This window comes from Lepidothrix coronata, unplaced genomic scaffold (assembly GCF_001604755.1).
Source record: "Lepidothrix coronata isolate B3197 unplaced genomic scaffold, Lepidothrix_coronata-1.0 Scaffold117, whole genome shotgun sequence".
In the NCBI taxonomy this organism is placed as follows: domain Eukaryota; kingdom Metazoa; phylum Chordata; class Aves; order Passeriformes; family Pipridae; genus Lepidothrix; species Lepidothrix coronata.
The window spans coordinates 291748-303689 of record NW_016690297.1 but is presented as its reverse complement, the minus strand read 5'-3'; the positions used below and the strand labels follow the sequence as shown (position 1 = coordinate 303689).

At 43.9% G+C, this 11942-nt stretch overlaps 1 protein-coding gene across 1 annotated transcript; it reads right to left on the bottom strand.

Moving 5' to 3' along the window:
* Nucleotides 1-29: 29 nt before the first annotated feature.
* On the bottom strand, nt 30-7299 carry RNF139 (ring finger protein 139). Its single transcript, XM_017825233.1, has 2 exons — nt 7110-7299; nt 30-2316 (listed from the first exon to the last, which is right to left on the bottom strand). The coding sequence occupies exons 1-2, from the start codon at nt 7288-7290 to the stop codon at nt 506-508; spliced, it is 1992 nt and encodes a 663-aa protein (XP_017680722.1). The 5' UTR covers nt 7291-7299; the 3' UTR covers nt 30-505.
* Nucleotides 7300-11942: the final 4643 nt, after the last annotated feature.

The following is an 11942-nucleotide window of genomic DNA, read 5'->3' as shown; positions in this document are numbered from 1 at the left end:
TCTAACAACCTAAATTTTTAATTATTTTATTTTTTAAAAACACAGCTCACTAGTTTTTTGCGATAAAGCTCTGCTAATACTGAATTTATAAGTAAAGCTGCTTTGGCTCAGGGTTTTCATTTCCTGTTTGACCCGCTGAACAGTCTGTTTTCACCAGGATTTTTCATTTGCATCCAGAAGACATTGATCAGGGATTACTGGTATACAGTCTTTGGCACAGCATTATCACTACATCAATTAAAGAGTGTTTTCCCAACCATCTTAAAAATGTGAAAACATTTTATTCCATGTACAATAATGTACATAACTTTAAGGTGGTCATGAAAGAGACCAGCAAAAATTAGAGGTATATTTACAGTAGCACACACCACAGTAAACAACCACCATTCACAGACTCAACATTGAGATACTGCTGTTGTGCTTAAGTACAATAACTACAAAGTGATACTTTTATTCTGTTGAAGTCAATCTTAAACAAATACCTCACGGCTTAGTAAAGGACATCTTAATCACCAAGAGAGTTAGAGTCAACATTAAGAGTCTCATTCAAGTGCTGTGCCACACAGTCGCCATCTTCCTCATCACTGTCAGAACTGTCATTATCTTCATTTAATTCATTTTCAGCATCAGCAGCTTCTTCTGCAACCCGTACAGGATTTTCATTTGGTGCTACAAACCCGTTGTTGTTAGAGATATTGGCATTTTCTTTGTCCTCAATATACACTTTCTGATGGCACATTGGGCACGTGTCCTGAATGTACAGCCACTTCCGAAGACAAAGTGCATGAAAGTAATGGTTGCACGGGGTAATGCGTGCGGAGGTGGTGAACTCGTGGTAGCAGATTGCACAGACATCATCTATTTCATGTAACCGGCTTCCCTTCACCTCTGGAAGTGAGTTTATTTTCTTAACGGCAGTCCGGCGATTTATAAAAGTCTTCCAGCCGTTCTTGGCTTGCAAGTAGATGTTGAAATACGCGTGTAGACACATCATGCAAGCGCGAATCTTGCTTCCTGATTCAAAAACCATTGTGTAAGCTCCATTCCCAAACATGATTACTCCAAATATAAACTCAATAATATTGCCAGTTGAGCGAACATAATAGACATAATCATCAAGTTTTTCCCATAGCACATTATAGTAGCCATCAATCATAAACAATATATAAACAGTGATAGAAACTATTACTTTTAGGCAAAGCTCTACACAGAACGCTGTGACTGCAAAAAGCCAAGTATTTAGTGCATAGTGGTGCCAGAGGATGTAACTGAGCAGAACTGGAAGGATGAAAAGGCAAGCAGAGACAAACAGTACAGGAAAGTGTCTGCGAAACGATGACACATGGGAGGCACTGAGAGACATCAGCACGGGGTCTGTCATTCCATGGATAAAATGCAGGACTGCAGTCAGCAAAAGGCACATGTTTCGACTCAGGCGAACTAATCGTTCTTCTGGTTTCAGTCCACTTAAACCAGTCTGCAGAGCCAAAATGAAAAACAAGACGGGTGCTACAAACCCAAGCCTTTTGTCATCCTCATCCGTCGATCCAATGAAGGCCAGGATACCAAGTCCCAAGTAATGAGCTATTGAGGAAATGACGGCACTCATGCCCAACACAGTTAAAGTAGAGTCACACCCACTTATGATCAAGCTGCAAATCAGTTCCCAACAGTTATCCCACGATATCAAGAAGAATTTTTCTTCTGTGTTATTTTCAGCCATCTTTACAACATATGTTAATACCACAGCTTGTGCTGTAAGTCTTGTTAGCCAGAAGACACGCAGTACAGCTGGGAACCGAATCCTTTTCCATGTATCTTCCATCAATAGCTGTAATCCATAAATGCGATACATGTGCCTCACCAGCAGATAAACATATCGTACCGAGTAATAGAACCATTTAATTTTGGTAACTAAAATGGCTGTGGTATTTAGTGTCAGAACTAGGCCTGAAATAAAAACTAGTACTTGTCGGACATTTAAAGGTAATTCAACAATCAAGCCAATTACAGGAATCAGTATATCCAGGATGATGAGTTGAGAGTATATGGACTGCATGTTTAGCAATGTAACATATCCAATCCCAAAGGTCAGCTGAAGGATGGTAAGTGCCATCCATAGTGAAGGTCCTTTATGTGGGAAGATCTGAATTCCGAACGCGGCGGTGTAGTAGGCACTGTAGGAGTTTATGTGCAAAGAAGCATAGTAATTCACCAACACTGAGGTCGCAGCCAGCAGAAACGCCGAGGCAATCATATAGAACTTGAAAAGTGCTCGCTGTTGTAAGACCAGAACAACACTGGATACAAAGACACCTAAAACCAGATTGAAATAATTTAGTTCTCAGCAGAAATTCAATAGTAGATTTTAACCTATTAGCTTTGGAGCTACATTTATTTTATGTATCACCCCCCCATTAGTCACTTGTAACTTTGCATTACCAATGGTGCCCTTTTCAGAGCACTGCATTTAATCTGTGCACTATAGCTGTGATGCAAAGCCACTGCAAGCTCTAAGCCACAATTACTATGAAGTTCACCTGCAGTTTCAGACTAGTAACACCTCCCAGCCTTTCAGCCTCGGTCTTGAAATCTAAGGGTAGACAAGTTCTAAAAACAGGAAAAACCCAACCAGATATGGCACTGCCTTTATATGCCGAGTTCATAATAGATGAGTAAAATTAAGTAAGTCCCCTAATTCACTTGAGCAAGGCACTCAACTACAGCTGTCTAAGCTGGAGTACTGAAGATAAGTAACCAAAACAGTTTAGCTAAACCCTTTAATGGGAAAATAGTGAAAAGTTGCTGTAGTTTGCAGGGAGAAGGCCGCCTTCTTCCATTTCCCTTCGGTTTGCTTTCATTTCTGGCAAGGCATCCTGAAACAAAAGTTGTATGGGGAAGACTTTCTGCAGTGTAGAGCTTTTGTACACAGAATCCAGAACTGCACCAATTGCCTCTTTGCCAATGCAAACTTGTCTGTCTTGTTAGAAGTCAGATTTAGACCTTGAAATTCCCGTTTGCTAACCCCTCCCTCATACTGACCATGAACACATCTTGACCATGACTCCACCTTCCTATGAGAAATCCTATCAGAGCAACTACAGTACCTTGGGATTACATGTCCCTGCAGTAACTTCTGTAGAGTGGCTTATGAATTTCATCCCTGTGTACTACATAGGTAAGGGTTCTGCCTTAAGAGGAGTTAAACAGCACTTATCACTAGAGTCATTCCCTTAAACATTTTCTTCTTCAGGAAACACTCTGCCTTTCTTTTGGACTTCTTGGTCAGCTTCCCCTCTATGCAACTGCCTTCTCATCCAAACCAGTTTGGTGAGACTGCAATGTCTACAATTTATATTTGATTGTAAATTGCTTTCAACCTCTGTACTAAAACTAATGAAATCACAAATAATCCTCTTTCTGCTGCAGGACAGCATCAGTCTTTGCTGACGATTGTATTTTAGATTGTTCTAAATCCAGCCTAATCAAGTGTTTAAAAAATACTTTAAGCCATAGGATCTTGATCATGGAAATAAAAACTTTGCTAAGAAGCAGCATTTGATTCCACCAGTATAAAGAAAAACAGTAACAAAGATACACCAAAGCACCCAAACAACAAAAAAACCCCACAGCCCCGAGGCCTGAGAAGAAAGGAGGGGTCAACATGAATCAACAGCAAAAGGCAGACTACAAATAAAGTCATTAATACAGCTTAACAGTATTCCTTGCCAGCAGCATTGGCTGATATAAACATATTCTCCTTAACTAATCATTAACCTGGTAACCTTGTGAAGTGGACTGAGGAAAAGCCTCTATCACTTTGCAGAAAATGTATCGTAGCTCAGTTCTTCCAGGGAAAGTTGAGTATTAGTTACATGCAGAACTTTTTACAAAATAAGCTTGACAGTTTCATTGCCTTATCATACTTAACCACCACAGACACCTTTGAGAAAGCCAACACTGCTAAGTTTGTAGCCTTTGTCTTTCCTCAGAAGTCACAGAGAAAGCTCACATGCCTGTACAAGGTCATTATTTATGTAATTCTGATCATCCGAGCCAACGGAGATGCATTTTGCACTGAGCAGGCTGCTCTGAAACACGTCTTAACAAAACCTATTTTTGTGTGTTGCAGTGGCAGTAACAGGCCTGTATTTAGATACTACAGGTCATCTTAAAACACTGACATTTCACATGCAAGTCCCTAAAAACAGTACTACAGTGAGTCAATAGAGAAGCTCGACTTACTGGTTCCTCTGAAGAGGGACTAAAAAAAGGTAAAGCATTTCTCTGTTAACACTTGTGGGGAAAAGTCAAGACCCCCCAAAAGGAGCCTTGAAAGACCATAAGAGGTAACTCAAATCTCAGAAGGGGAGTTGGGCACTCCTCTCCCCCATCTCCATTTATATCACTTAGCCCATCTTGACACCAGACTTCCCCCTGCCCTGTGAAGTGTTCACCAAGCAGTAAATCTTTTCCCATTTTCCCTCTGCTAGGAAATGCTGCAGTTCCTCCTTTGATAAGGTTGTCTCATGTTTCTGTATATATTGCTGCTCCTCTCTGTCACGCCATCCCCAACTATCCCAGGATGGCCTCTAAACACAGCACTGAATCAAACCACACCTTATTTACTTTTAAAATAATGTCTTGTGTTGCAATGAATCTCTCCCTCTCATTTTTTCCCTTTAACTCTTGCAATTTGGCAGTATCTTTATGGTAGCCCCACTACCCACGATTCGACTTTTGGTCACTTGCAGGGTGCAATTACCTTTACACTTCAGCATTTCAATCGTGGAAATGCCAGATTATTCTTCCCTAGCTCCAGTCATTCTATTTGCTCCACATCTTTGTACAGACTACAGTATTTATAGTACCCTCCCAAAACTCAAGTGTCCTCACTGAGGAGGGACTGCTGTCTGAGGTAACAGTCACTCCTGGGGGTGGTGGTTCTGCTGGAATCAAGACACTTAAACCCATGCAAAGATAGGAGAGAGAAAAACTGTGCTGGGGACAAAGCAAGGTTAATCAAAAAGACACTCCAGTTGTAGAACTCAGCTCTGTGCTGTGTGTAACTCTATATACTTGTGTAGAAAATAAGTGATGGAAGAATCAGACCAAGGAATCCTGCCGTAAAAAGCAGCACCCATGCAGATCTCTATTAGCATTCCTGAAGAACTGTACTCCCAGAATATTTCAGAACTGTATAACATCACCCACAAAAGCCATCAATTTCTCCAGAGCTCCAATCTTAGTATCTGCAGGACAAATTGTGCATTTATCCTCTGCTAAACAGTATTGTGGTACAGGAAAAATTTGGATCAGTCTTTCAACACCTGCAAATGGTAACTAAAAGGACAACTTCCCCACTGTTTAAATACAGAATGATCCAAAATAACTATTTCAGCTTCTTAACAGCAGCAAAAACCCAACCCTGCAACCCTTAAATTCAGATGAGGAAAAAATAGATACAAAAGCACTCCATTGTCTGAACCACATGGCAGGTCTTAACATCATCTTCAAGTAGTTACATTTTAATTTTTCTTCAATTTTGGAAAGCCAAGAACCACAGACCACTTGTCTAAATGTACAAGATAAGTTTCTTGGCATAAAGCACTTCCGAAGCTTTTTTGCAGAAGGCAAAAATTACCCACTGCTCCCCCAACCCCCTCCCGAAAAGTGATCATATAAATGCAATCCTCAAAAGTGCCTTAATCTGTTAATCCCAGTATCACACACTTCAGAGAGATCATCGAATAACACATCCACCACTCTCATTTACAGGGGTGGGATTAATTTCAGTGCACTTCCTACAGCCTTTGGATCACACCATGAAGGACTCCTAAAATTAAGTTGGTGAGGCACTGCAATGCCATTTTTTTTAAAAGGAATTATCAGTGGGAAGCTCTCTTAGTAATTCCATAAATGTGGAACAAAGGGTCAAGGAAATGGGAAGCAGGAGGAAGAACCTCTTCTCCCCATCCCAGAGCTGTCCCTCAGGCAAAGGAGGCAAGTCAGGGCCTCTTCATGTGAACAGCGACTTCCCCTAGCACCCTTTACCAAAGAAGAAGCTTTGGTATAATAAACATAAAAACCCAAAATGAAACACTTGCTTTGTTTTGTTCCCTCCTCCCTTCGCTCTCCTCTCACCTGCTGTCTTGCTATAGGTTATCCTTTACTTTTTCCCCTCCGCTTCTCGCTGTCACCACCACAGTTCTCACCGAGCACCTTTCCTTTAAGCCTTGCTTTGCTTCCTGCCCCAACAGCCGTACCACCTATTTCCTTCCTGTTTTTCTTCCACTATAAACGTCAAATAAAACATAAAATCAACCTGTCTTAGGCCTGCAAAAACAAACCAAATCAAACCTGCTGTGTTTTGTGTCATCCGTTCCTCCCTGCCTCAGGACCGCCAGCTCCAAGATGTGACACGCAGCGCAGTGTCACCCGCACAGCAGTTCACACAATGGGGCTCCCACCAAGCCGAGGCTACTTAAGAACCCCAGATAACAAGCAGTACTGAAAAAAAGCATCACCTAGTTATTATACCCGTGATTTTCATCCTTCATCCCGGGGGAAAAAAAAAAAAAAAAGCTTAAAAATAACCATTGGCAAGTTTCAAGAGGCTTCTCTTTCCTCTGGGAATCAAATTCCCGGCATTTCTGAACTGCTGTTGCTAAAACAGTGATTTAACACCATATTTCAGGAAGGCATCACGCTATCCAAAGTCTTTTAAAAAAAACCAAAACCACAAGAAAACCCTATACCCACTAAGTCACATGTTTTCCGCCGTGGAAGCCCTCGGAGGAAGGGGGAGGGGGTGTCACAGCCCCGAGCCCCCGCCGTGTCCCTGCACCGTCCCGGGGGCAGGAGGAGGTGGAGGGAGCCGACGGACGGGGTGGGGAAGCGGGCACGGAGCGGGCGAGGTGATGATCCAGCCCGGGCGGCCGAGCAGGGACTCGGGGGCGGCAGCAAGGGGTCAGGGAAGGGGAGAGACAGGCCGGGAGAGCCGGGAGCAGGCGGGGGCTGAGGGCCGGGGAGCCGTGGCCGTGCCGGGGCTGCGCGGGGCCGAGGGGTCGGTCCGTGCCTCGGGAGGGGAGGAAGGGCAGGTGTCTCACCCAGCAGCCGCAGCAGCGCGCCCAGCAGCGCGGCGTTCACGGAGCCGCCCGGCAGCGGGGCCGAGTTGAAGATGGCGTCGATGAGGAACAGGCTCGGCACCCGCAGCGCGACCTCCAGCCCGGCCCGCAGCCGCGGGCCCAGCCGCAGCCGGGGCAGCCGCGGAGGGCCCGGCGCCGCCATGCCCTGCGCGGGGGAGGGCAGGCGGAGCCGCCTCTCCCGCCGCTGGAGAAGCGGAGGGGGCGGGAGGGAGGGAGGGGAGGAGGGAGGGCGGCCCGGAGCCGCTACCGCCCCGCGCCCGCCGCCCGGCCCGCCCGGGCCCCCCGCGCCGCCGCCGCCTCCATCTTCGTGCGCGCGCCCGCCCGGGGGCGGGGCCAGGTCGGGGGCGGCGCATGCGCGGGGCGCGCTCACCGGGCCGTAGATCCCAGGATCCATCTGGTTGGAGAAGAGACCTGGGGTTATCCCGGAGTCCAACTTGTGACCGGACGACTGCACGTCAACTCGACCATGGCACTAAAGGTCACGTCCAGTCTTTCCTTAAACACCTCCAGCCAGGTGACTCCACCACCTCCCTGGGCAGCCCCTTCCAATGTCTAATCACCCTTTCTGGAAGAAATTCCTCCTGATGTCCAACCTGAGCCTCCCCTGGCACAACTTGAGGCCATTTCCTCTCGTCCTGTCCCTTCCTCCCTGGGATAGGAGTCCAACCCCCACCTGGCTACAACCTCCTTTCAGACAGCTGTAGGGAGCAATAAGGTCTCCCTTGAGCCTCCCCCAGACTGAACACCCCCAGCTCCCTCAGCCACTCCTCATAGGATTTGCTCTCCAGACCCTTCACTGGCTCCATTGTCCTTCTCCGGACTTGCTCCAGCACCTTAATGTCCTTCCTAAGCTGAAGGGCCCAGGACTGGACACAGTGGTCGAGGTGTCGCCGCACCAGCACTGAGTACAGGGGAAGAATCACTTCCCTGGTCCTGCTGGCCACACTGTTCCTGATCCAGGCCAGGATGCCACTGGCATCCTTGGCCGCCTGGGCACACTGCTGGCTCAAATGGTGGGACGGCAGTGGGCCCGGCCCCGGGAGCCCCTCAGCCCCGCATGTCCCTAAAGTGCCCCTAAAGTTTTGTCACAGGGATCCTCTGCCAGCCATAAAAAGGTGCATTTGTGCTGCAGCCCCCTCGGGAGAGCCCAGCCCTGGTCCCTCAGTGTTTCCCCATGGCTGCAGCCTTGATCTGCACTGTCTGGGGATGGTGGCGCACGCTGAAGGACTAATGAGCTTTAATCAGAATTCCCAGTTCTCTCAAGCGGGATACACAAGCCCTGTCTTTGCCGATATTACTGGAAACAGTGGGAAATATTCCTGTAATTCTACCTCTGAGATCCATTAGAATATGTCCCTTTACATGTGCCTTTTTTATTCTCTGCTAAAAAATTTTGTTGACCTTGAAGACTTTCTTTGGCCTTCAGAGCCTTTGTATGTGGCTGTAAAAATTACCTTCCAGGTATTGTTCCACCCATTAGGTGGTCCTTTAGTTCAAGAAATATTAAAAAGAAAAAAAAAAAGGAAAGAAATGAAAAAAGAGAAGGGGAAACAAAGTTCCTTTTTGAGCCTGGGAGAAGTAGTGACTTAAAAACATATTTCTGCTCTTCTCTACCAGTGATATCAAGTGGATTTACCTGCTAAAACACAGCCTGTGGCTTTCAGCTGCCTTTATGCATAACCATAGATCAGAGTCATAGGAAAAAAAGGCATTTTCCTTTTAAATCCTCTTTCCTTCCTTGTGTATTATCACAGAAGCCACAGATACAGGGAGAAATAGAAACTTCAAGCTGCCTTGATTTTTCATCAGGAACTGTAGTGATAGGACAAGGAATAATGGGTACAGATTAAAAGAGGGGGAAATTAGGTTAGATATTAAGAAGGAATTTTTCACTGTGAGGCTGATGAGATGCTGGAGCAGACTGCCCAGGGAGGGTGTGGATGCTCCAGCCCGGGAAGTGTTCAAAGCCAGGTTGGATGGGGCTTGGAGCAACCCAGTGACTGAGAGGTGTCCCTGTCCATGGCAGGGCAGTTGGGACCAGATGATCTTTACAGTCCATTCCAACCCTTGAACTTTCTACTATTCTATGATTTTTACTAAAAAAAAAAAAAACTACATTGAATTCAATGTGTAACAATATCTGCCTGTGTGAAACAGGGGCATTTCCCACCTTGTGGGAATTAAAAGCAGGTTCCAGGCCACAACTGAGATGGGCTTGTGAGCCTGTTGGCATCTGCCACGCTGAGATTTCCCACCAGTGTCTGCCTCCTGCTTCACCTGCTCGGGCTCAGCCTTTTTGTGAGCCTCACTTGTCCGTGGCTTAAGCCCTTGGAAGCCTTTCTATTGTGTCCAAAGGATTTTGGATCAGACCACAGCAGTATTGCACAGGAACTTTCCTAAGCAATGCCCCAGCTAACAAAGCCAGAAATGTTGCCAGATTGCTAAAGGATTGTATTACAAAATCCATGGACATGGACATGTTTTAATCACATGCTGAAAGGCATAACTCTGACCTAGTAAGTGTCCTCATGCCAAATAATAGGGGTCAGGGTTTAAAATTTGGAAAGGGTTTATTTTACTTACATTTGAAGATGGCTGAATCAGAGTGATTCAGGCTTGCCTGAATAATTTTACTCCTCAACTAAGTATAAAGCTGCTGAATAGAAATAACAGTATTTGATTTGAAATTAAAAACAATGTATATCAAGCAGCTCTGGGTACTTGATAATTCCCAGTAATCCACATGAAAATATTTATTTGCATGAGGTGTAATTTCAAGAAATCAAACAACTTAAAACACCATTTAAGGAAACAGAATTCCCTGCCCTCCTGAGGCCCTTTCAACTTCATTTAATATTCTCATCTGTAAAGAGCATCTTAAATCTATTTTTGCAGTACAGGCTTCTGGATCAGAGGCAATGCTGTAGTACATATTTCTGTTGCTTTAAGGACATGTGGATTAAATGGAATCCATTAAATGGATTTGCAGGTTTAAATACAAGTATTTACGGACATATTTTACAGATGTTATTTGGGCATGTGAGTGCAGTCACGGATATCTGCAAATTATTTTGTGCTTGAAAACTTCCAGGTTGCAAACATTCCAGAAATCCTAGTGTTAGTAAGGCATCTCAGATCAAATTAGTACATCTCTTACACATGTTCCTCAGAAAACTTGTTGCAGTGTTTAGGATTTCTACTTTTGATTTCAGTTCAATTAAAAAAAGTAAATATAAACTGGATTATCAGCCACATGGGATGCAGGAAGATGACACCTACTGGATACTTTTCATTTTGCAATTTGCACTACACACTTTCAAATGTGGAATAATAAACCAAATTCAGCTTTTTTACACTAGCAAACCTCTACTGAATTCACTTCAGTTATAGACACAAATGCAGGGAAATTTGGCATATTACTTATAGAGTTTAATGCAATCTCTAGTTCTTTGTATATTGGGGGGTTAAATACTATTTCCAGTATATGGATATTAATGCTCCTATAAAAAAAAAAAGTTCTCATGGCTGAGGACTTCTGCAATTTCTCATTCATAACTAACACACAAATTAAGCAGAAAGCTCCTTTACTTGTCTGTATAGATTAATTGTTAAGGGCAAATAGTCCTGACTCCAGATGAAGGTTGTTCCACGTGTCACTGTGCCCGGGTGTACCTGCCCTGACTTGGTGTCAAGTGTCAAGCCCACGCCCATGACAAGGCCGCACAAAGAACAAGCCCTGGGGAGCTGTTTCATAATAAATAAGAACTTAACACTCAAAAATGCTTTCGGAATAATTCGAATCACCTCCTGTATCAGGCTGAGTCAGACAGGCTGAGTCTATGTCAATAACAAGCCACTGGAATTCTCTGAGATTCTGTATAGTATGTGGCAAAAGGTTGAGGTTTTACTCTGTGTCTCATAAAAATGATTTTTGGGGTATTTTTGACAGCTCAGAGAGGTCAAAATTAATATAATTTTTTTTTCAAAAGCTGTTAGTATTTTTCCATTTGAGATTTTTAGAGCAAGAGGAACGGCATAAATACAAATTATCAGTTGTGTAAGTCGCATGCCCTGAATTAACTGGACATAATGGAATCTTTGTTATCTTCCGGAATGGTAGAACTGTTTATTTTCTATACCAGTCTGCCGGGGCCATGTTTAGGCTCTGTGCCCATATTTTATGGCCAAATCTAAAACCCCTTTTTGGCAAAACAACTTTAGAGTTCTTAAAACTCCATTTGCTTAAGTGCTCTCATGATCCCATCAAGCCAAAGGCTTTATTGGATTAACGCCAGCACTCACATTAGATACTGCAAAATCACATGGTCTTGCAAAAATCACACTTTTATAAATAAAAAGAATAAAAATGCAGGGAGGGTTTTAAAAGTATTGTCTTTTTTTTTCTAACTACCAGATCCCGAAAAACTAAATATTCACGATACCTTTGCCTTGACATACCACATGTAAATTTAGCCTGATTCAGTAACAATAACTTCTGTAAGAATGAAAACTGTTGGCTGCTAAGAAAAACAGTGCAAATGTGCAAGTCAAAATGCATTTTAGTTTGCAATGAATGTAGCAATCCATAGCTATTTCCAAATTTCATTTCTCTTTCCCAGATACCTTTTGCGGTTGATTCTCTGATACCATTTTTCATTCCCTATATAAGAATAAAGCTCTGTACAGTATATCTTACATTTTGTTGTAACAGCTTTTTCATTACAGTCACTAAGGACGTGTGTGTTTTGGACTGAAACATAAAACAAAGACTCATGAAAGGAACCTCATGTTGAT

Coding starts and splice junctions, on each gene's coding strand:
- RNF139 (XM_017825233.1), bottom strand. CDS start 7,290: ATGGCGGCGCCGGGCCCTCCGCGGCTGCCCCGGCTGCGGCTGGGCCCG. Junction 2,317..7,109: donor CGCGCTGCTGCGGCTGCTGG/GTGAGACACCTG, acceptor ATCTGGTTTTAG/GTGTCTTTGTATCCAGTGTT.